This window comes from Siphateles boraxobius, unplaced genomic scaffold (assembly GCF_051911475.1).
Source record: "Siphateles boraxobius isolate OS27281-9 unplaced genomic scaffold, OSU_SipBor_1 25, whole genome shotgun sequence".
NCBI lineage: Eukaryota > Metazoa > Chordata > Actinopteri > Cypriniformes > Leuciscidae > Siphateles > Siphateles boraxobius.
This window is the reverse complement of record NW_027508866.1, coordinates 17080913-17106862: the sequence shown is the minus strand read 5'-3', so window position 1 is coordinate 17106862 and position 25950 is coordinate 17080913. Positions and strand designations below refer to the sequence as shown.

At 37.1% G+C, this 25950-nt stretch overlaps 1 protein-coding gene across 2 annotated transcripts in view; it reads left to right on the top strand.

Moving 5' to 3' along the window:
• The window catches only part of igsf9a (immunoglobulin superfamily, member 9a), a 28371-nt gene extending 5145 nt beyond the window's left edge, over window positions 1-23226 (top strand). Inside the window, exons 2-21 of one of the 2 annotated variants that reach the window (XM_077242945.1) lie at window positions 725-809; window positions 2493-2687; window positions 10117-10266; window positions 11240-11391; window positions 11903-12020; window positions 13343-13484; window positions 13573-13718; window positions 14041-14183; window positions 14450-14590; window positions 15193-15309; window positions 15807-15957; window positions 16726-16837; window positions 17171-17358; window positions 17814-18031; window positions 18157-18241; window positions 18388-18555; window positions 18709-18745; window positions 18843-21032; window positions 21223-21404; window positions 21680-23226. In XM_077242945.1, the coding sequence (XP_077099060.1) occupies window positions 752-809; window positions 2493-2687; window positions 10117-10266; window positions 11240-11391; window positions 11903-12020; window positions 13343-13484; window positions 13573-13718; window positions 14041-14183; window positions 14450-14590; window positions 15193-15309; window positions 15807-15957; window positions 16726-16837; window positions 17171-17358; window positions 17814-18031; window positions 18157-18241; window positions 18388-18555; window positions 18709-18745; window positions 18843-21032; window positions 21223-21404; window positions 21680-21837 (4851 nt within the window). In that variant the 5' untranslated portion in view covers window positions 725-751 and the 3' untranslated portion in view covers window positions 21838-23226. The remainder of the gene's footprint in view (window positions 1-724; window positions 810-2492; window positions 2688-10116; window positions 10267-11239; window positions 11392-11902; window positions 12021-13342; window positions 13485-13572; window positions 13719-14040; window positions 14184-14449; window positions 14591-15192; window positions 15310-15806; window positions 15958-16725; window positions 16838-17170; window positions 17359-17813; window positions 18032-18156; window positions 18242-18387; window positions 18556-18708; window positions 18746-18842; window positions 21033-21222; window positions 21405-21679) is intronic. The other variant, XM_077242946.1, reaches the window with a different exon arrangement.
• Window positions 23227-25950: the final 2724 nt, after the last annotated feature.

The following is a 25950-nucleotide window of genomic DNA, read 5'->3' as shown; positions in this document are numbered from 1 at the left end:
TCGTCCAATCAGCGACAAGTCTGCCATTCTCAAAATGTACCTACCTTTTCCGTTTTCTATGAATTGTAATTGTTTTTTCTGAATTGTTATTGTGTTTTCTGTATTGTTATTTTGTTTTCTGAATTGTTATTTTGTTTTCTGAATTGTTATTTTGTTTTCTGAATTGTCATTGTGTTTTCTGACTTGTTATTTTGTTTTCTGAATTGTTATTTTGTTTTCTGAATTGTCGTTGTGTTTTCTGAATTGTTATTTTGTTTTTATAATTGTGATTTATTTTTGCACCTCTCGGCCACCGAAGAAAAGGCATTTCAGTGGAATTACATTATAATGTAAATGTTTAATTTTTGCATAGATTGGTAATAAACGAGAGGCTGTTTCAGTAGTTACAGTGTATGTCATCTCTTTTGAGCTGAAGGCATCACATGTCGTACTGGAGATTGAGTCATAGCGTATGAATCTCATTTTACAGTTTTAAGTTTATTCATGAATGAATTAGTTCAATGCAGATGTGTTGTTGCGCTAACTTACTGTGGTTATATATACCGGTACTGTACAATATAATCCGTACATAAGATCCCATAATCCTCCTGTGTGCTCTGTGATTATAGAAACTGGCAAAGCAAAAGAGGTGTGGTTATTTTTGTGACATAAGCTACTGTATGCTTTCACTGTGGTTGAGATTTGTTTGCCTGTTGTCTGATCTTGTATGTTTGATGTTTTGCAGGTATGTGAATTTGTATGAATACCCATCATGCTACTGAAGAATCTTCCTCTATTGGAAGTCATTGTTGCAGTACTGTCCCTATTCAGTGAGTATTTTACAGTAACTACTTTACAACTGATGCACAAACATGCAGGATCAAAAGTCACTGGTTTAAACCTCTGGTGTTCTTTGGTAATTTTTGATCAAAAAATGTTATGTTTTGTTTTATATTTTAGAATTTTTTACTACATCGGAGTGGTACGAAACTTGGTAAAGGTTTTGACACTTAGGGCCCTATCTTACACCCAGTGCAATTGACTTTTTACATTGACGCATGTATCATTCGTATTTCGCACCCGCGCAAAGCGGACTTTTCCCTCCACAGACGCACGCGGCAAACTAGGGAATGAACTTGCGCTCCCTGGGGCGGTTCAGCGCAAAAAAGGAGGCGTGTTCCGGCGCAAACAATCCCTGGTGCTATTTTGCAGTTCCAGAAAACAATTGCGCCACTGACCAGAAAAAAACTAAAGTCAGTGGCGCGTTGCGCGTACATTCAGATGCTATTTTAAGCGTGCATGCTTGGCCATAATACAGAGTGTGAACAACGCGCATACACTGGAGATGATTCTCTCATCTACACAGATGCATTTTCCTTTTTGCAAATTATACATTATTATAAGGAAAAATATTAAAACACAGGGGAAATCATTGTTGTGTCTATGACTAGGGGAAAAATAGGCATAAAGCTTACACAGTTACCCAAATTTAACCGAAGCTAATTTGGGTGGGTTTGTCCCATCCCCAATGTCACTTCTCTTTCTTTTACGGCCCTGATCGATCTCCTCGGCTGAGAACCGATTCTGAAGCGCGTCTGGTAAATTCGCCATAATAATAAAAATCCGCCATGCAACATGCACACCTGCTCTTAAAGGGTATGTTGGATGACACTCTGATTGGTTTATTTCACATTACGCCCAAACCACACCTATGAATAATGAAGCTATTTCAGACCAACCCCTTTTAAACTTGCGTCGGGCGCAAGAGTCATTTATCCCGCCGGTAACACAGCAACAGCGCCCAAGACCCGCCCACAAAGTTACTTGCGCTTAGCGCTTGATACTTGTGTTCAGATCGTTAAAATAGGGCCCTTAGTGCGTGAACACACACACAAAAAAAAAAAATCATGGACATGATTCGAAAAGGTTAAATGGTCCTGAAAACAATAGTCACACTTGTATTCCTTGTAATACTTGTTTTGATTTATGGCTTTGATTTTCTTGCAGTTTTAGAGTCATAACGTGTTTTTGAAAATATATATTTCATAAAATAGTTGGTTTATTGGTTTTCATTGACAGTACAGAATAGGAAAAAACAATAGAGCATAAGACATTGTCCATATACATATATATATATATATATATATATATATATATATATATATATATATATTTAACAAAAAAAGTAAATTTCCTTCTAAAAATATCCTTCTGAAAATAGTATCTTTGTGCATTTTTCATAACAATAAACGTATAATTTTGCAACTTTTTTTAAGTTCACTTTTTAAAAACTTTTTTCACTTCAACAATAGTCTGCCAAGTGTTGTCTTTAAAAAGAGATCAAACTTCAGTCTGTGCTCTAAAGCATTCAAGATATACGACAGTTTAAGTTGGAAATTTTTATTCTATTCTATTCTTAAAAAGTGAATAAACGGATTGTATCTAATTTATAAAATAACTCACAACTTTTAATTTTACTTACAAAATTTACAATTATTTTCTCATCATTTTAGTTCACACAAGTGTAGCTGAAGCCCACGTCCGTGCCAAGAAAGGGGACACTGTTGTGTTGACATGTAGTCTACCAGCCCCAGACAAGGGCAGCACTGCCCCTCAGCACGTCATAGAGTGGGTGCGTCAGGACTACGATATTCCCATCCTCATGCACTTTGGAGTGAACAATCTTCGAGTGCATCCCAGCTATGACGGTAAGTGCCTCAACACTGTGAGCTTACTGTAGGGGTCAGCAACCTTAGGCACATAAAATTGATTTTTTGCAACCGTGCATCAAAAATATTTCGAAGCTTGTAAAATAAAATGAAAAGGGTAATTGCGACTTTTTACGTCATAATTCTGACAATTTTTTTCCTCACAATTGTGAGATTATATCTCATACATGTTTGTGTTCCCGTAATTTTGAGAAAAGTCCAAATTATGGGATATAAAGATATACAGGTCCTTCTCAAAAAATTAGCATATTGTGATAAAGTTCATTATTTTCCATAATGTTATGATAGAAATTAAACTTTCATATATTTTATATTCATTGCACACCAACTGAAATATTTCAGGTCTTTTATTGTTTTAATACTGATGATTTTGGCATACAGCTCATGAAAACCCAAAATTCCTATCTCAAAAAATTAGCATATCATGAAAAGGGTCTCCAACCGAGCTATTAACCTAATCATCTGAATCAACTAATTAACTCTAAACACCTATTCTAATTAACTCTAAACACCTATCTAAACTCCCAGCCTATTTCATTACTCAAAACTCAATCAGGGGTAAGACTGCCGATCTGACTGCTGTCCAGAAGGCCATCATTGACACCCTCAAGCAAGAGGGTAAGACACAGAAAGAAATTTCTGAACAAATAGGCTGTTCCCAGAGTGCTGTATCAAGGCACCTCAGTGGGAAGTCTGTGGGAAGGAAAAAGTTAGCAAAAACGCTGCACAGCGAGATGAGGTGACCGGACCCTGAGGAAGATTGTGGAGAAGGACCGATTCCAGACCTTGGGGGACCTGCGGAAGCAGTGGACTGAGTCTGGAGTAGAAACATCCAGAGCCACCGTGCACAGGCGTGTGCAGGAAATGGGCTACAGGTGCCGCATTCCCCAGGTCAAGCCACTTTTGAACCAGAAACAGCGGCAGAAGCGCCTGACCTGGGCTACAGAGAAGCAGCACTGGACTGTTGCTCAGTGGTCCAAAGTACTTTTTTCGGCTGAAAGCAAATTTTGCATGTCATTCGGAAATCAAGGTGCCAGAGTCTGGAGGAAGACTGGGGAGAAGGAAATGCCAAAATGCCTGAAGTCCAGTGCTGCTTCTCTGTAGCCCAGGTCAGGTGATATATATATCTTGTCACGGTATCTCTGTGCATTCAAAATGCCATCAATTAAATGCACCTGTGTTCGTTGTCCATAACATATGCCTGCCCATACCATAACCCACCGCCACCATGTGCCCCTCGATCCAAAGCGTTGACATCAGCAAACCTATCACCCACACGACACCATACACGAACACCTCTCCAAAGTGCCAGACGTCATTGAATGTGAGCATTTGCCCACTCCAGTCGGTTCACGACGATGAACTACAGTCAGGTCGAGACCCCGATGAGGATGACGAGCATGCAGATGAGCTTCCCTGAGATGGTTTCTGACAGTTTGTGCAGAATTTCTTTGGTTATGCAAACCGATTGTTGCAGAAACTGTCCGGGTGTCTGGTCTCAGATGATCTTAGGAGGTGAAGATGCTGGATGTGGAGGTCCTGGGCTGGAGTGGTGTGAGGCCGTTTGGATTTACTGCCAAATTCTCTGAAACGCCTTTGGAGACAGCTTATGGTAGAGAAATGAACATTCAATTAACGGGAAACAGCTCTGGTGGACATTCCTGCAGTCAGCATGCCAATTGCACGCTCCCTCAAAACTTGCGACATCTGTGGCATTGTGCTGTGTGTTAAAACCACACATTTTAGAGTGGCCTTTTATTGTGGCCAGCCTAAGGCACACCTGTGCAATAATCATGCTGTCTAATCTTGAAACGCCACACCTGTGAGGTGGATGGATTATCTCGGCAAAGGAGAAGTGCTCACTAACACAGATTTAGACAGATTTGTTAACAGTTTTTGAGAGAAATAGGCCTTTTGTGTACATAGAAAAAGTATTTTCTTTGAGTTCAGCTCATGCAAAATGGGGGCAAAAACAAAAGTGTTGCGTTTATAATTTTGTTCAGTGTATTAGTGGTCGACCGATATATCACCAAGGCCGAAAAATTAAAAATGGCACTTCATTTTGAAACGGCTGCTGAACCGGACTTGCCATATTGTAACCCACATCCTACTATCCACAATGCGGTATCTCTCACCTCTTTCATAATTTGTACTCCTGAGTGCCACTTTGGTCATAGCGTGTCTCGTCTTACAGTAACTCTGCTCTTTTGTATGCTCTGTGGGACCTGCTAGTTTCTCCCCCTCTCATTTTAGAAGTCCCTATTGTGTCTTTGGGAGCACAAAGGGTGTCTACAGGGAAAAGTCTTTCAATGGCTGAAAATACCTTTTTTCCCCCTGTTCTTAAAAAGACAATGGCTCTAACATAGAAAGAAAGAGGCTGCCTCGGTAACACTGCAAGTTTCTGTGCTTGGATTAGTCCTCACCTTCCACACAGTGAGCGGATGACAGGTTCAACCCTGCAGTTTATGCATGAACGCAGTGTGTCCCTTTGCAATTAAACAAATTCTTGAAGACTGCACTGCACCTGTGCATCGCGATGGTGCCCTGGCAATGGATGGAATGCAAAGCTACTGAGCACCAGCAAAAACGGAAAAAGTCAACTCATCACTTGGTTTATAACCAAATTCATTTACCTATGCAACAAGCAATGGATTATATGCTAATGTATAACGAATTGTGAATTAGTTTGCATGTGTGAAAAGCAACAATTCATAAGTAAATGTGTTTACTTGTATGACAAACAACAGTTCATAAGTGATTTTTTATTTGTGAAACAAGCAACAGTTTATAAGTGATTTTGTTTACTTTTGCGACATGCAATGGTTCATACACAAATTTGTTTACATGTTCAACAAGCAACATCTTTTAAGTGAATTTGCAACAGTTTATAAGTGCATTTTTTATTTGTGCAACAAGCAACAGTTTATAAGTGCATTTTTTATTTGTGCGTCAATCAAGTGTGTTTGATTTTTTTTTGTGTGTAACGAGCAACAGTTTACAAGTTATTTAAAAAATATTTATTTGTGCGACAAGCAAAAGTTTCTAAGTGAGTTTGTTTACTTGTGCAACATGCAACAGTTCATGATCAATTTTGTTTACATGTGCAACAAACAACATCTTTTTAATGGATTATAAAAGAACATAAGATGTATTATGAACTGAGAATAACAAGCCAACATACAAAACAGTGAGCTAGTGCACTGACAACAACCAACCAAGAACTGAGGGACCAAAGGAACTTAAGTAGTGGTACAAACAAGGAGACTCGGCTGAACTAAGAGGACTAATCATATCAGTAACCACGACAACTCATAAGTGGCTGAACTGAACTGACTGTGACAATAAGCAAATTTAACAAGCAATAGTTTTGATAAATGAATTTGCTCTTGCGATAATCATTTGTTTATGATTAAATTATGTGACAAGCAATGGATTACAAAGAATTTTTTTTTTAAAATTCATTTTCTTGTGTGACAAGCAATGATTTGTAAGCAAATTGTATCTAATTTTAAGCAACAACAAAAAACAAGCTATTGTTTATAGGCAAATGCTCAGTTAATGACGGCTCCACATTTTTAGCATGTTTTAGTGTTTTGTAGCTCATACGAGACTGAATGCCACTGAATATAATTTTATTCACATCTGTTCAAGTAAACTAAAGGCGGGAATGAATGGCTTCATGTACACCAACAGCCGAATAAAGGTTAGAGGGCGTCACAAATGTCGCTTTCTGTGATGTGGAACAAAGAAAAGAAACAAAAGGTGTAAAGCCAGGACTTTTTGAGCGGTGCCAAACCGCAGGTGGGGATGAGGGGAAGCATGGGAAGAGGTGAAGGGTGAGCTTGGTGTGAATTTCATTGCCTTAGGCTATATCCCAGCTAACAGAGATCATTCCTGTAAGGTTCTCCCAAAGTTATGAACAAACGTTCTTCCAGTAACGTTAATAGAAAGTTATCTGGTCTTTAATAATGTTCTCAAATCTTTAGCACAAAATCATTATTTATACATCATTCATGGAACGTGTTTTTTTTCTTAAACGTTTTAGTTGGACATTTATCTAACGTATTTTAAATGTCACAGAATGTTCAGACAACGTTCAAATGTAACGTTCCCATAATGTTTGCAGAATGATAAAATGGAATGTTTCCTTAACGCTCGTATAACCAAGGAAAAAAAAAATTAGAACATTTTAAAATGTTTTTAACATTTAGAGAACATAAATAACAGACCTTAGCAAAACGTCCTTAGAACATGTTTTTGTTAGCTGGGATATAGTGTCTCGTGTCCACTCTGTGTAAAATTGTCACACTCAACAAAACACTCATCTTTCTAGAAACCTAAAATTACATTAGACACTTGCAGTGGTGGAATTTGTGATATAAGATTACTTCACAAAGTATACGAGATCTACAGATTGCAGTGAAGAGTGAAGCTCTATATTCTAAATGAGCACCCATCCCCCTCGACTACTAGCATTCAAAAACCTTCCTAATGAGCAGCACGCTATTTTCAAAGCCCATTGGTCGGATCAAACCAAGCAGCTTCCCAGTAGCCCGTCATGATGATTCAAATTTTAAAAGATAACTGTGTCTTGAAACACAATAAAAAGAATACAGATGACGACTGTGGTTTGAAACCCGACCCTCGCTTTCCTGACCTGAAACTGGAGAGTCCCTACCTGGGAAACCTGTACCTGTGCCAAGAGGTGACACAATGTCTCTGGGATACAAGGCAGCGGATAGGATTTAGACTCCAAGTTTCATAGCCTCAAGTCATTGGTTGAATTAAACCTGCAACTAACAAACCTTTTTAAATTTGAATAGGTGGAAGTGGTGACTAGTGTTACTCAAACAGACTTTATTACAGGTCATTCTTCCAGCGTATTCCTTTTTAAACATTATTTTTCTTGAACACCGTTAAAATAATTGTATTTCTACAGCATAAACCTGTTCTAACATTGGTTTCAGGTGATAAAGCAAATAGATACAAATGACAGCATATGTTGCTCCATACAATAAGGAATATTAGTTTCTCCTGAGATTTGACTCGTCACCGACTAAGTAACGGAGCGAGTGTGTGTTTTTTCGGCGGTTATCTGCTCAGTGGGAAATGTTAGTAAATCATAAGTAAACAAGTGAGTTAATACTTAAATGTGAAACTCCAAATGAATCTTTGCTGAACCAGTATTTGAGTTCATACTGAAATCTTTTTTCGAATGCAAAGTTTTACAAATCTGAGTGTGAGACATTATTGAGATCTCTTCAGAAACTCTAGAGGAGACTTGTTTATCTAGAGAAGGAGTGTTTACCCAGGACCCTTTTCTCAGGAGACAAATCTGTGAAGCGAGAGACTTCAGCAGACGTCTCAGTTTGCTCTCCATTTAACCTCATTGCTCTCTTGGAGAAACAGAGCGATACTAAAATGATCTAATTCAAGTTATTTTGTCATTCCATTTTTGCTTTCCCTGCTACTAAGGAAGTTGACAAAATAATAAATAAATACATACATAAATATACAAAGAAAAATAAATAAATAAATATGTTATTATCATTTTTATTATCAATAAATATGTTATTATAATTTTTTTATGTATTTTTATATTTATTTATTATTTTGGCAGCTTTGGAATTCCATACTATTATAGCTGTTTTTCATCTTACATTTTTAAATGAAACAGTTTACTTTCTCTTCAGCTTTTGTTCAGTAGTATCGAGTAACTTGAGAATTTAAATTCCTTCTATGCCCCGCCCCCGAACTTTTGATTTTAATCCCTGTCACCACAGCAACTAAATTCAAATCCACCCCACTGGCAGCAGGTACCATGGCAGCATTTTAGTGCCGGCTTGTGGGTGTTTGGGCTGGACAGGAACAGGTTATATATCCCAAATCCCTTGGGTTGGTGTCCATGTCCCTTTTTCCGTGACCTCTGGCTTCCATGTGGGTAAAATAAACAGGCGCGGATGGACCATGATGCTCTCAGCTGTTATCTCATGCCCAGTTCTGTTTCCACAGTCTCTCCTCTTGGGAGCTCAGTTAATGATCGCTTTCACCGGCTGTTTTCATAAATACATCATAGTTGTACACCATGCATCGGCCGCACACATATTTGCAGATGATGGATTTTTAGTTTAAGTCAGTTTTATCTTTGATGTGGCTTCTGTGGTGAAGAGTTTGACCGCTGGTCTCTTTAAATGACTATAGATTTTGAGAAACAAACAAGTCTTTGAAAAGCTCATTTGGTTGAATGAAAGCGAGATAAAGAGAGAGAGAAGAAAGAGGAGGGAGGGAGGGGTGAGTCAGCAAACACCGTCGCTATGGGACGCAGTCACCTGGCAACTGTGAGATAGAGTTTCAAACGCTAAAGATCGAGACTAAACACTCAGTCTATCTGAGCCTTGTCCAACTGAAATAGGTTCTATATTGAACACTTAAATGTTCAATGGGTATTTTAGATTTTTAATTCATTTATTACATTTAAATTAAAATGTACGTAAAACTATTATATTTTATTGAAATAAATTTGAGTTCATTTAAAAATGTTAAGCCTGAAACCAATATACTTCATTTGTTCAAACTTTCAATGACTTATGTTTTTAATTGTTATATTTTTTTTATTTAAATTGAAAATTAAATTGAAAACTTAATGTAAATGGACTACATCAAAATAATAAAATATTAAAACTTTGTTTAGTTAAAAGCAAAATCATTTACATGTGCTTACACTACAAAAGACAGTTGCAAATTTTGTTTAATATTTATCTTTTTTTTTCTTGTAGCTTGTGGTAATTGTTGAAATAAATAGTATAATTTATATTATGTCTACTACAGAATATATACTTTGCATTTGTTTTGTACAAACTCACAAATACCAAGTGTATGTTACATGAATCATTTAAATTGATAAAACAATTGTGTATTTAATTAAAATGCACTTATACATAAAAATAAAAATTAATACTCATATAAACATCATTAAAATCATATTTAATTTAGGTTGTGACCACTTTAAATTGACCTATTTTATACTTAGCTTGTTTTCTTGTAGCTTGCTAAATTATTAAAATAGTGTAAAATATTATATCTACAGCGTGTGCACTTTGCATTTTTGTACAAACTCAAAATAGCAAGTGTATGTTTTTTTTTTAAATTGAGAACTTAATTTCAATTTACTTTTAATATAACTAAATAATAATAATAATATAAAAACTATTAATACTCATAAAAATAAAATCATTTTAAAAATGCACTTTTAAAATTGAATTTTATTTTTATATTTAGCTTTCCTTGTAGCTTGTTGATAATTGAAATAATATTTTAAAAAATGTGTCTGCAACAAATATGCTCTACTTTTGTTTTGTACAAGTTTGTGATTGGTTCTCCAACCCTTCCCTCTCCTGATCATGCCCAGGTCGAGTGTCACTCATCAGGGGAACATCACTGCAGATCACGGGGCTTTTCCTAGAGGATGAAGGCTGGTATGAGTGCCGGATCCTCCCGCTAGACAAAACCACAGATGAGGCTGGAAGCAACGGGAGCTGGACTCTACTCTTCATTACAGGTGAGACTCACCATATCCAGTGAGAAGGCCTGAATTATTTATTGTAAGAAAGGATATCCAATTTTACAAGCAGTCTGAATCTGAACCATCAAAGCATTTATCTTTTTCTCAGACCAGTGACACAGTGCCATTATCCTCATCCAATGACTTCAATACAACATGCAGCGAACAATGAATGAATACACAACCTAGCCTGTTTTCATGCACCTGTTACAGACAGTGCTCTGTGCACCTGTTCCAGAAGCAGCTCGGTGTCTGTGGCCACACCTTAAGGCCGTTCTCTGACACTCAGACGCAGTGTTGGCCAGATTGAACAAGCCATCTGAGGCCTGTGCTCATATTCGGCTCAGTTTTCAACTTGTCAATTGTTTGAGCCACAGGACGCCAAGCAGAAAGAGCATCTTGCAGGCCTGGCTTGACTCCACTGTGCCTTTCATTAAAGCAAAAAAGAAAACGTTGATAAACTATGATTAGCGCTGAGGACAGTACTTTAAAACTTTTCAAAGCTACAAGCTACTCATAATTTTAATTAGTTTAGTCAGATTAGCATTTTGAATTAGTAGTTATCTACAAACTGCTAATAAAAAGGGGTAATATATTTTTTTCTTGAAATATTTAACACATTTAGAATCGTACAGCAGATTTCTATTAAAAAAAAGATTTTCTTTTGAACTTTCTATTGATCAAAAAATCCTGAAAAAATTATCATGGTTTCTCCCAAAAAAAAAAAAAAAGATTTGAATCACAACTGATTTTAACTGATAATAATAAGAATTATTTCTATAGGATTATGTGACACTGAAGACTGGAGTAATGATGCTGAAAATTCACCTTTGATCACAGGAATAAATTACATTTTAAAATATATTCTTTCATGGAGAATATATTCGCTCTTAATAGCATTTGATTGTTAATGAATCTTTGCCATCCTTGAACGATTGTGACTGTTTTCTTTGCTTACTTTCATGTCTAGCACCTCCTGTGCTTACGGAAACCTCACCTCCTGCCATTGAAGTATTTGTAGGAAGATCAGTAACCCTGAAGTGTGCTGCCCGGGGGAATCCACGGCCTACAATAACCTGGTCTAAAGATGGAGGACCAATACAATCTCAAAACAAAGTAAAGGTGGGGATTTCTATCTAGTTAATATGATCACATCTACTGTTTTTTCACTTAAAAATGTCCATGAAAATGGTTAACAAATGCTGTTTTCTTCCCTGTGTTGTTCTATTTCCTACTGAAAGTGGGGATGGGGACTTCAAAATGCCTGTCCTTTTTAAAAATTGCCAATAACCTTTACTTCACATCACAGCCTGGAAAAAATTGTGATTGGCTACTTGATAACGCTCATTCTAGAGTGTATTTGATTGGTCAAAAATATGTACACCCTGCAAACAACATGAGTCATCTGCATTCTTCATTTATTTTCCTGGAAAAGAACATTTGTTTTGTCAACTTTTAGGACTGTACTAACTTTGACCTTAAACGGACATGGATAAAAAACAACAAAACCTACATTTTGATAATAATTAAATTCACAAATGCAATGGAGGCCCAAACCTAGAATACAGTTATACCCTACTCTTTCTTCCAGGCTTCCACAAACTCTTTCATATCTCTCATTTTAATCCTACAGATCATGAATGGAAGTGTATCTTTCCAGGCTGTAAGCAGAGAAACATCAGGCCAGTATCAGTGTCACGCCTCCAACACTGAAGGAAATGTAACTCACATCACAAAGGTCAAAGTCATTGGTAAGTCAGCATTGATGTTTGATTAGAACAATCTGAAAAGTGTTGGGGAGACCAAAATAAATCGTTGTCATCAATCTTTATCATTAATATTAATATTGATTAGGTGGCATAACATTTGCCCTGTAATAGTAACTGATTTGGAGGAAATTGGGTATGTGAATGCAAGTCATGATAGGATTACTGCTTACAGATTGTACATTTAGTTGATTGACTGCCATTTAACTGATTGGCAGCGGTTTGTTTTAGACTTAAAATATGATTATTGACAAAAAAGGGATGGGGTTAGTTTCTCCTTAATTGTATTGTTTTCTCCTTGGCCCTTTGCTCATGCCATTATAATTATTTCCTAAATGAATGGCGCCATCTAGTGGTGCTGTTGCATTATATTACATTTAAGTAAACTTCACTTTCACAAGGGTCTGTAGCTCAAAGAGTACAGTACTGTGCCTAGTCATGGGTTTAATTACCAGGAAATAAAGGGATAAAATATATGCTTATTTGTATTGAACATGCACTTGTAGTGTACTTCAAATCTTAAAAGTATATATTTTGTTAAAAACTGTTCAGTACGTGCAGATAATATAATATTAAAGAAATAAAAGGCCACTTAAGTGTACTTAAAGAAAGTATACTTTCATGACTGTCTTAACAAAATTAAGTGTACTTTTAAAAAGTGCACTTTGTAAATAATGTCAAATCAAAAATGCTTTACAGGTGTACACTTATTGTGATGTGTTGACTAACATAAATCACATGTAAAGTACTTGATTATAATTTTAACTGTAGTTTGTTTAAAGTTAATATATTTTAAATACTAATACAAATACAAATACTAAATTGCAACTTCATCACATGTAATTACAAATATATATATAAAATAAATACATGAAATACAAGTTTCAATAGAAATGGCCTATTTTAGTTTACCATAGATGCTTGTCAGTACATTCAGCAGTATAATTTAACCATATTTCAAAGACAATAGAAGTAATTATTAAATGACATATAAAGATATACTTAAATCCTACATAAGTGGGTCAAAAGAGCTCTTAAGTTCAACTAATTGCTTTTTAATATAAATTTAAACTATAATACAGTTTAATTCAATTGTACATGCAATTTAGTGTCTGAAAACATTCAGAATATTACTGAAACATTACATTCGATTTGCACTTAAGTATATTTTTAAAGTATATTATTTACATATTACGGACTCTTTTTAAAAGCATGCTAAAGTGTACTTCTTTTTCACAAGGAGAAGCAGGTGAAAGTATTTTTCTACGTTTTGCATTATGTAATGTTATGTATTTTTCTAACAACAGGTCCTCCGGTGATCCTAATTCCTCCAACCGACACTGTTCTCAACATGTCCCAGAATGCCAAGTTGAAGTGCCAGGCTGAGGCTGACCCACCCAACATGACATATGTGTGGCAAAGACAAGGAGAAGACATTCACCACATTGAGTGAGTTCTGTTCTAAAACTGTCAACATTCCTTTTAATATTTACGGAAACAGGTAGCTTATGTAATATTCTTTTGTGTGTTTGTTTAGGTCTCTGAAGTCTCGTGTTAAGATCATAGTGGACGGTACACTACTCATATCACGTTTGACTCCAGCGGATTCAGGGAACTACACCTGCATGCCCACTAATGGACTTCATGTGTCCCCCTCTGCCTCAGCCATGCTCACTGTGCAGCGTAAGTGTTTCACATATCATGCTGCAAAATGAGAATAATTAATGTGGATTTGCCTGCACTTGTACAAGATTTCCTACACTAGTATAACCCTAATCTAACAATAAAGTACAATAATTTCAACGAATACGTTCAAATTGGTGTATACATGAGATGTAGCACATCCAGTGGGTGCTTCTTTCAAAAGCATTAATCAATCTTACCAACCACATTCTTAAAAATAATATATATATATATATATATATATATATATATATATATATAATATATATATACTCAAGACTCTATAGTAATTCTTATTGATAACTTTGTTCTTGTTTAACAGACCCAGCACAGGTGATCCAGATGCCCAGTCTGACCTTCCTCCCCACTGGCATGAGGGCTGTCATTGCGTGCCCCATCAGAGCTGAACCACCATTATCACATGTAGACTGGATCAAAGATGGCAAACCGCTTGATTTAGACATGGTGAGTAACTGTTAGTTGCTTTTTTCACTATACATACAAAAAACCTTTTAACCTTTTATATGTACATTTGTATAAGCACACTGCTACTTCTAAGTGCTTCCCAAAGTGCTCTCTGAACTACTAATGCTTGACATATTGATTTTGATTTGGTGACACCATGCTGTGCTTACACTTACACCCCTCTCTTCATGACGTACTTTAGAAAGACCTCACATCACTCCAGAACATTATTTAAAAAAAATTACTCTGTGAAATTCTTTCAACAGTATCCTGGATGGACACTGACCTCAGAAGGCTCTATCGTCATAGCAACAGCTAATGATGACGCTGCAGGCGTATACGCGTGTACTCCCTACAATAGCTTTGGGACAATGGGCCAGTCTGAGCCCAGCACTGTTTTACTACAGGTGGGGCTTTACTGTGTGTTGTCATTTTTATTTTATTTTCAAATCACAAGGATTTTGGCTTTCACCATCTTTGACATTTTGTCCCCATAATGTAGGGTATACCTGAACCACACTCATATGTTTGTGTGTGTGTGTGTGTGTGTGTGTGTGTGTGTGTGTGTGTGTGTGTGTGTGTGTGTGTGTGTGTGTGTGTGTGTGTGTGTACAGGAGTGGCTATACTTGTGAGGGCCGAATTTCCTCTCTTATGTAGTGAAATATTAAGACAACCAACTAGTGAGGACCAGTACAATTTCCTCACTAGTGGGTTGTCATAAAATTTCACTTTATAAGTGAAAATAAAAAGGCTTATAAATTGGTCAAAACACGTTTTAATTTAAATTATTTAAATACTTTTTATCCACGTTTTTATTTAAATCTAGTGTTTATATATATATATATATATATATATATATATATATATATATATATATATATATATATATATATATATAAACAGTTTGGGAAACAGTGGTGGAATGCTATGGAAATAAAATTAAACATGGTCAGTGTGAGTTTTTGAGCTATAATTTAGGAGCCTTAAACTTTGTGTTTTCGTCTTTTAGGATCCTCCTTCATTTAAAGTTTTACCTCGTAAGGAGTACAGACAGGATGTGGGGAGAATACTTGTTATTCCATGCCAGATGGATGGTAGCCCTGCTCCAAAAGTCAGCTGGAAAAAGGTGAATGTCATTACAATCTTCTCTAGCACAAATCCCTTGGTAATCACCTGTCAGAGTGAAGTTATGATACCATATTTTTTTATTACACACAAAAGAACAGTATTTACAATAAACAAATTTTGACCCTAATAGTTACCCAAATGTTATTAAAAAAAAATCACAGAAAATTATCTTTGCTAATGTCCAATTAGTAGAATGACTGTGTTTATCAATGTACCACAGATGTTGTTGATTGAGCTAAACACATATTTAACTCAGAACATTTATGTCATGTTAGAAGTTATAATATAATGTTCAGCAGCAATATATTACAATTGCTTATATGAAACTGTGTTGATTAACATGTCAAATCATAGCATCAATCCTATGCACAAAAACTGCAAATTTAAATTTTCTCCAAATATTATAATGCACCCCATTACAGCTGGAAATCAATTTTTAATTAAAATGGGTGTTTAACCTTATTATATGCTTGGTTATGGCACTGCTCCTCTTAGGTTGGTACAGCCTCTCGCTCACTGTTCACTGTAGCAGCGAATGGCTCCCTCATTTTACATCCTCTCAGTAAAGACCACCAGGGGGAGTGGGAGTGCAGCTCCACCAACCGAGTGGCTACTGTATCCATCAGAACAACGGTCTTTGTGCTCGGTAAGTCTAGAAGGATCTGGGTCACCACTACCACATGCAACCCTTAGGCCATTCTTATGTTCGTGTGATGTTTACTGTAACAGTAATAATTACTCTCAGATTCTTCTAATTGTTAAATATAAAGTGTTTACATCACAAGAAATATTAAAACACAGGAATTATGTGTTTTCATCTCGGTCGGGATCCGTGTAAAGCAGAATGCATGACCTGCAAAGCTGGCACGTACGTGTCAGTGTCAAATAAAGGTGCTAGTGACCTAGAAGCCCACATAAGGAAAGTATACAAGAGAACATCAGGAGGACTGAAATTATTTTTTACTAAAATAGTGTAGTAGATTTTTTATTGTAAAGAAACAGTGTCATGTAAAAGGTGTTAAAATCTAAAGTATTTTTTTTATTTGTTTGTTATTATTCTATTGTTGCGGGCCAAAAGTTGAATGGAAAGGATGTATTACTTTATGTATTAAAGGACAATAACATAGTTGAAAAGTTGTGAATGCATTTGTTAAGTATTTGTTGATGCATTCAACCCCCCAAAACACTCCCCCATCCCGTTAACCACCCTCCCCATCCTCTTTTCTGAAAACTAAAATATGGTCACCCTAGTTAAGAAGCATACAAAGCATTGTTTTTCAGGCAAATAAAGGGAATCTTGCCTTGTAGCTGAGTAGTCCTGAGTAGTTCTGAACTTGCTGTCGTCATGTGTCACACATTTGTCACACTTCATGTCACACATATCTTGTTTTCTGCTCATCGTTCTGTTTCACAGGTACAAGTCCTCATGCAGTGTCGTCAGTATCTGTGATCCCAGGAATTAACCAGGCCAATGTCTCCTGGGTGGCTGGCTTTGATGGAGGATATACCCAGAAATTCACTGTCTGGTTGGTGTCTGTTTATCATTGTAAATGTTGGGAAGCAATTTTGAAATGTAGTCTTTCAGATAATATTGTAATAAGAGCAGTAGTTATCTGTTAAATTTATACAATGCAAAGTTGCAAAGCTGCATGCACAACACAAAATAAAAAATCATGTAGCATTTTGTCATGCTACATTGCTATTTATTAGCTAAAATTGTACTGTAAAAATAGTTGAGATAATTCCATGCTTCTGAAAAAAATTTAGCTAAGTTGGTAGCCGAGTTTTGACTTTTGACAGGTTTATGCATGTCTTCATAAGTCTGTTTTTAAAAACTCATAAGAACATTCTTTTTCCAGGTATAAGCAGGTGTCAGCAGTAAGGATAGCGGAAAAGCAAGAGTGGTTGTCTTTCTCAGACCTCTCTACCGAGAATAGTCTGTTGGTCACCAATCTTCTTCCTGCCACTGAGTACCAGTTCAGTGTCATGGCTCAAAACAAAATTGGCACTGGGCCCTTCAGTGAGATCACCACCATCACAACTATGGGTAAACATTAGCTGTGCATAAGAAACTCTACAAACCCTATGAAATGAGTTTACCAGCCTACTTTTCATGACCATGAATGGGCTTTAATTTGCTAAATTATGTTGCTATTAGGTGGCATGTGACATTTGGGGGATGGCATTTTGTTGGACAAATATTGTTTATAGAAAGAAGAGAAAGCCTGTAAATTTGAATATGGATACATCCTAATTTTTTATTAGTTAAGTCAACTTTTAGGAGTACATTAGCATAGTCAAAGCTAATAGATATGGTATAAAAGACAAAAAAAAAAAACAATTTTTGATTGTATTAATCTTTAAAACAATTAGCCTATGTGTTGGCTACCTCATGGCGACTCAAATTAATACACCATCTGTGTTTATGTTACGCACTGTGGATAATTGAATAAAAACAAGCTATTAATTTCAATCTCTCCCTTATTTAATATTTTTCTACAGATGCACTTCCTGTTGTGGCCAAGCTGGAACCCCCTACAAATCTCTCAGTCAATAGGAGTTCAGAGGGAATTCTTCTGTTGTGGTCAGCACCCCAGTCCCAGTCTCCACCCATTGACGGTTTTATCATACAGTCACGCCTTGAGGGTGGAGAATGGGTTAACCTGAAAGAGGACATTAGCCCAGTTGAGAGCCAGATCTTTCTTCAGGGGTTATGTAAGGTAAATATTCTCGAAGAAATTTTCATAAATCAGTCAGCTTGCCATTTTTTATAAATGCAACCCTTTCTTCCTTTACTTTCATCCTTATTTTGTCATTTCATCATGGTGTATTTCTCTCACTGAAGGACTGCAAGTATAAACTGAGGCTTCTTTCTCGGCATGGAGATCAGCTTAGCATGCCGAGTCCAACAATCAGTGTCTCCACCATCGGTCAGTAATATTTTCTAAAGAAATTGTTAGAATTTAATAATTGGAATTTAGAAAAAACACTATTTACACAAACTATTTTCAAGAAAACCTGGAACTCTTTCAACCCATCTAACCATTAAATGGTACACTTTCTTTGGGCTCCACAGGAATGAATATGCACCCAGCAAGTTCCCGCCTCCTAGACTTTCCTGACAGGCTAATGGCTGGTGTCATGGGTGGAGTGGGACTCCTTTGCCTTGCTCTTATCCTGACTCTGGCAATAGTTTGTTTCATTTTTTACAAAAGGGGCCGAAGGCGCAGGCAGAATAACAAGGGTAAAGAAACAACACTTTGAACTGGTTAGAACTGTTTTTAAAGTCTGCCGCAATTTATCCTCCTTTGAGGATGCTCTCACTCCTGAAATTACCTTTCGTGCATGTTCAATTATCCTGACACTCATTCCATTGTAAAATTGGTTCCCTTATCAGATCTCCCTCCTACAATAAAAAGCAACCCATCTGTAAAGTAAGTGCACCACCATCACCTCTTAAACAACTTTTTTCTTTGTCCAAAAAATTTCCATTCATTGTAGAATGTACTAAATTCTTATCCATGACCTTAGCAGCCCTGGCAAAACCCTGAAGCAAAGGCTCCTACCAGCTCGTCCACTCTCCTACACTTCCTCCTCTTCCAATCACTCCTCCCTTGACAAGTCCAGTCACAGTGATTGTCATGCCCAGCGCCAACATCTCCTGCCTCAAGCTAACCCTCCATCCCACCATTCCCTCGCTGAGAGCCATTTCCAACGGGCATCGCTTGCCCCTGTGTCCTCTGTGGAGTTCATCCATAGAGGCCCAGATGGACGCTTTATTGTCCATGCTCTTGAAGATGACAACATTGTCAGTTCTCAGATTAAGAGAAACCCAAGTCAAAACTCCCATCGGTCATCAGATGGAAACAGGAGCTTCAGAATCCAGAAATCCCAGTCTTTGAGATCCTATATAGATGAAAGAAAAAAGCCACCCTTTGTCCTTTCAGTGGATCTTCCACCTTTTAGATCAGATATTCCTTCTTCCAGCAGAACACGAGCTATGGCTAAGCACCTTTCGTTAAATGGCCATTACATTCCCATTCGGGAGCAAGAGATCTTGAATGGACCAGACCAGACAAGTCTTTCGTCAGATAGCAGTGGCTCTTATCTCTATCCCCATTTAGAAAGTACTCTGGGTCAACGGTCCCTGAAACAAGGTACCAACCACTCTGCGGCCAGCACCCTCGTTTTGCAGATGGAGCATGAGAGGGAACAAGGAAACCTAAGTCGCTGTTTGACTTTGGCTCGTGAGAGAGAGGAGCTTGAAAGAGAACTGCGCAAGTTCACTGTTGATCGAAATCCATCTGATAATGAGACAGATGATGAATATGGAAAAATCTGGAAACCTCAAGAAACTTCAACATCTCATATTAACTACCAAGCCATAAGACAAGGCATTTTATCTGAGAAAACCAGCATGTTGAAGGGAAGAGCTGCCTCTTGCATTCCGTGGGAAGAAAGACACAGCATTTCTTCTGCAAGCTTGGTGCCCCTACATACCTCTTATGGAAAGGATAGCAAGTATAGGCAGAATCAAAAAGGTTATCATTCTATCCAGAGATCCAACTACCAACGGTCTCGAAGTCTAGACAGAGGGGAACACCAAAAATCCCAAACATGGGACCGAAGACGAAGCAGGACGCCTGTTGATTCAAGTTTTGGTCGTGTAATGGATGCACCCTTAAACTACAATTTGGATAAGACCCAAACTGCTGTAGAACATAGAGCCCATAGGACATCTAGCAGAAGTCAACAATATTTTGACTCCTTAGATGATCAGCAGGAGCGGGCCATACAAAAAAGCACTAGACAGATGATTCCAATTACTGATTATTCAGAGATGAGTGTGGATGGACCTGATCTTGAGAGCCAGTCTCCATATTCAAGGTCCATACTGGGCTTGGACCACAGTTATGAGACTCTAGAATATGAGAGACCCAGGTTATCAGAGCTTGATAAGGACAGATCAGAAGATTCAGGACATGTGAGAACAAGAAAGCAGGAGAAGTTGAACAATTGGTCAAGCAAAACTGTATCTACAATGAATGTCTCTGGAACAATACCTAGGAAGACAAAGAGTCCTGGGCCAAACAATTGGAATCGACACAAGAGCATGCATAGTTTAGACTCTAAATTATTCAAGGACCACTTTTTGACCCCTGATGCCTGGGTAGATTCGCTGACACTTAGTCGAGATTCTACAATGTCCCCCTTTCCGTGCAGACCCAACTCTGTGGCAGATAAGCCTAAAAGTAGTCCCAAATTGCAAACAGATTCATCTGTGCCTTCAGAAAGTCAAACGCAAGATCACCATCTTCAGGCCTCTAAATCCCACGATGGCTCCATCAATGACTCACAATCCAGCAAAAACCTAGAATCAGGACATAGCACCCATACTGCCTTATTATATCCGGGGGGTTCTAGCTGGCCCCTGTCTTATGGCCACTCTCTGTCAGCCTTGCCATCTGTAAGACAGAGCCAAGAGGTGGAAAGAGGGGAGGAAGTTGAAAATGGGCAGGAGGTGGATGTGGAAATTAACAGATACAGGAAGAATTCAGAGACGGAGGGAAGTTATAGAAGTTATGCAAGTCAAAGCAGTGGCAGAGGCAGCATGGATGCTCCTAACAGCAGGCAGTTTTCTCTCAGCCCCCCTCTCACCAGCTCACCAGAGATCACAGAGGACAGTGACAGAGATGAGGCAGCTCTACAGCGTCCTGAAAGGTAATACTGGCTTTCTTTGTCTTTCTTGATAAAAATGGTTTTGAAGGATTTAAATTGATTATTAATGATTATTATTACTGGGGGGGGGGGTGCGTGTACATGTCCAATGCCGCAGTGGATTTATGTAAGGGAATCCATGTGTCACATTAGACTCAAAACCATCGCACATTACTTTATCTTCTGACTTTAGATCTAGACAAGGCTCTGTGGATGAGATTTATGAGTGGGACTCTACTTACGTCCAAATGCATCCTGTGGACCCCAAAGTATCAATGAGCAAGGCCGGTCTACGAAGAGATCTTCAATTTCAAGGGAAGCTGGGCAGAACTACCAAAGATGAGGGCAGGCCAGATTTAGACCTGAAACAAAAAAGTAAGAGAAATGCTTGCTTTGTATTGTAACTCAGCAAAAAGTTGTTCCTTCACTAACTACATATTTGTTGGAGATGTTACATTGGCAATTCCATGGTTTGTGGGCATGTACCATAAATGTACCACACAGCATAACTGTACCTTGGAAATAATGCAGCTCTTTTTGATTGTGAAAGTAAAATTATGAAGACCAGTTAAAAAAATCTGAACTTAAATGTATTCAAGGCATTTTGCTCTTTCTGGTTTTATTCATCTCCATTGTCTTTTTGACCCAAGGTCTTTACCTTCCGGCTGGCTTGAAGGAATCTGTTCCACTCTTTGAAATTCCCAGTATTCTTCCTCCTCACCGTGAGCAAGAATCACTCCTTGCTCATGAGATTCGGAAGAGCTTCACATCATTCCCAAACCCAGAGCCCGACACTGTGCTTCTTTGATTACTAACAGTAGGTACACCATTCATGCTGATCAGGCTGCACTATTTTCATTTAAGCCCCTTAGCCTTAAGTAGTCTGAAATTGTGTTGATACACTTAAGATGTTTAAATTTGTGTGTCAAAACTGTAGCCAAATGTTTGTATGTTCTTGAATATGGATTGGACACAGCATGGTTACCCTCAACACAGATCTTAATGGTCAGAATAAAAGGGGACACTGGGTGTCACAATTAATTTGACATCTCAGGACCACTCAAGTACACTGGAACCTAAGAACGCACACTCCTCTGTCCAACTAATGGAAATTACATTATCTGATGGATGGGCCAGACCTCAGTGAAGATAACTGTAGTCTAAAAATCGTATATTATGTGCTAGAGTTGCAAATCAAAGGGGAAATAAATAATACAGGACATTGCTCTCTGCACCCTGCTGTTGCTGATGAAACTGAATTTGAAATACAAATGTTAAAGCTGTTACAATGAGCCCCTTTCAAATTTGATTTTTGGAGTGCCGTTTGATTCTTCTTTAATTCCTATTTTGACAGTAAGAGCACATTATGATTTAGAAACCTCATCAAAGCCCTTTTATGGACGGTTATATGAATATTTTATCATGTGAATGTGAAACAGAATGCTGAAAAAAGTATAATTTTTAGCTGTACCTTCAAGTTTTCATGCAAATTGGAGATGCATTTAAATGTGATTAGAGTAATTATTTGGCAGAAACTTCAGTTTTCTTGACAATCTTTGGTCCTCCATGCATGCATGCTTTCCACCCACTTGTACCTACCTCATACATGGAGGAACATTATAAACGGATTCTCTTTCAGAGTGCAACTGAAGAAATTATTAAATGCACTGCAGGTCACAGGAGTTGGTTACGTATCACTGCGCCCTGTAGTCTGGCCGCTAATGAGTCTGCCAATACAAAGTTGAACTGTTTACAGTTTAACCAAACATTTCACAGCTCCAATTTTTTTTAATAATCAAAACATTTTAGAGCAATTAAATTCTACTTTATATGCTTTTATTGGTCAGAATGCTAGAAAACACTATACAGTAATTGCACTGACATAAATTCCACTAGTTTTAATTTTCTGCCAGTATGAAATGTCTTTGCATCTACTGCCTACTGAGAAAATTCACTATATATGGTATCTTTGCAAATATGTCTATATGTAAATAATTGTTATCTTTTAGCTTTTTAATCAAAGCCTATTCAAACAAGGTCCTCTTCTTTGTAGAAAATGAGGATTGTTCCAATTGTTTGCAACCCTATTATTATGTTTTTGAAAACAATTTGTACTTACATTTTTGTTGCTTTATCAAATTATGTGTTTTATTTTGTGTATGTGGATTTATATATTGATTAAAGACAACAAAATATATATTTTTTTTGTTGGTGTGTAGATACTACAAAGCCAAAAGTGAGTTGAGTTCCTCTATATCCACTAGGATGTGCTGCACTTTCACAAACAGACTCTTTTTTTCTGAATTAAAAAAAACTTGAAAGCCGTGCAAGCATCTTTAAACATTTAATTTTTATTATATAATTCTTTATACATGTATATAAGCCTCTGACATTTGACAAGGAATTTCTGACATTTAAGGAAAGGAATAAAGGAAGAGTTATTGCCATTGTTGACAATTCTGACCACAACGTTTCATCTGAATGTTTTGAGCTGTGGAAGCCAAATCACTATATTTCTCTCTCTATTTTTTTCTTCTTCCGTTGAGCAGCAATATATGCACTTTTTTCCATTTGTGAACTCACTTTTAGTGATTGAGTGGACTTTGAAATCCAGACAGGTTACAGGCGGTCACATTAGCGTGTGTACTGAACTTAAGGTGCACAGCCTCCATCATTATCTAAAGCTTCCAGCAATGCCACATGCTGCATTAATCACAGCTGAGGTGAAAAGCAGAGATGTGTCCAAAAAAAAAACATGCATACTGCATTTCTCTCAAACAGTTTCCACTTCTTCTAGTCCATCTTTTTCTAAATTCGGTGTAATATGGCACTCATAATTAGTATGCATGACTTGTATATAACATTAATAATTAACCACACACAAAATGACTAAAGACATCTCCTTCAAACGTGTGCCAGAAACACCATCTAAAAAGATTAATTGTGAAAGGAATACTTTACCATTCACGTACTTCACACATGCATATTGCACTACATCACCCAAACCTAAAAATTCAGTCATTATTTACTCACCCCCATGTCTTTAAACCACTTTGACTTTCTTCAGTGAAACACAAAAAGGACAAATTCTGTGCTGATTGATATTTGATATTACAATAAATGGGGACTGAAGCTTTCAATCTTCACAAATGATGCAAAAAAGTCATACAGTAAAAGCATCTTAAAATGTTCCATATAAATGAACTGTTATACTGCATTTCAAATCTTCTGAAGTCAAGGTTTTCCGTGAAGAATAGTATGTCAACATTTACTCGCCCTCAAGTTGTTCCAAACCTGTATAGATTTATTTCTTCTGCTGAACTCAAAAGAAGATATTTTGAAGAATGTTGGTAACCAAACAGTTAATGGACCCCATTGACTTCCATAGTATTTTTTTTAATCTTTACCATACGATGGAAATCCTTGGGGCCCATTAATTGTTTGGTTACCCATATTCTTCAAAACATCTTCTTTTGAGTTCAGCAGAAGAAATATATCTATACAGGTTTGGAACAACATGAGGGTGAGTAAATAATGACAGAATTTTCATTTTTGGTTGAACTATCCCTTCATAGTCTCTATTCACTGATAATCTTCCTCTCTAGATCACTTAAAGGGTAACTAAACCCCTGGTCCGAGCCTGACTCCACCCACTGGCAATATTTGAAAAATGCTGGAAAAGTGGGCAGAGCCCAGCGGAGGGGGGCGTGCACCGGAGACACATCTCTCTGTATGGAACTTGCCTCACCAACAACCCCTTACATCACGAACCACCCCAAACATCCAATAGGAAAATTCAACTGCAGTAGCCACCGTTCAACCTGAAGAGGGCAGCACTCAGACGTTTTTACACAATATATTGTAGAATTAAAACACTTTATACACAAATGTCAAAAAAGTTACTCGAATCAATGAAAAGTACTAATAAAGCCCCATTCTTACAGATCATTAACTAAAAAAAAGTTGGTTTAGGGTTTAGTTACCCTTTAATCAGTGAGTTGAAATCGAGGATCCGTAAATAAAACTTAATTTTGATCTATTTCCAAGTCTAATTTAATTGTTTTTTTAATGGAACTTTTGGTTTCTTTTTATTAAAACCTCTGTCCTCATTGTTATTCCATGGATAAGAGAATAAAAAAATAATCTTCAACAATTTATTTTTTTAATTTATTAATTAACAATTTATAAAAACTAAAGTTATACATGTTTGGAACAACATGATGCGAGTACATAATTTGAGTTTGTGGGTGAACTATCCCTTTAAAAGGCTGCATTATTTGCAAGTTTCAAAGATCATCTCCTTCTGGATGTAGAGATCCTTCCGGTGAAATTACGCTTACTAAAGTGGCCATTTGCCATTTCTTCTCTGTGCCCTATAGCCCTTACTGATTATCCAATCACATTGTGACACATCATTCATAGGCAGCCTGTAAGTGGCTCTAGAGTGGGTCTTTCTGCCTGAATCAGGAAAAAAAGAGAAAGCAATCAAGGTGTTCAGGAAGTTGTTTCTTTCCCTCTGGCCGTTCACATATCGATCCAGTGCAGAATAAATTACTGTGGCGACTTTGTATTGGGTCATATCCAAGAAAAGTTCTGCGAAGCCAGACTTTAGACCTATAAGGCATAGTTTAGTCCACTATATGGCTTCTTTTGACCAAGAACCGCCCAATTAAACAGGAAAAGACTGTCTGACTAACATGTAAAGCAATTTGTTTTATTTTTAATGTACAATTTTGTGTATTCTCTAACTGAGCAGATTACACAGTTATGCTGGTGAATAGCAGTGTTACTGTAGTATCATTAAGATAATAAATAATGAATTAGTTTTTAATAGTTAAAGTTTTTTAATATTTTGGACCCTATTTTAACAATCTGAGCGCATGGTCTAAAGTACTTAGGGCATGTCCAAATCCACTTTTGC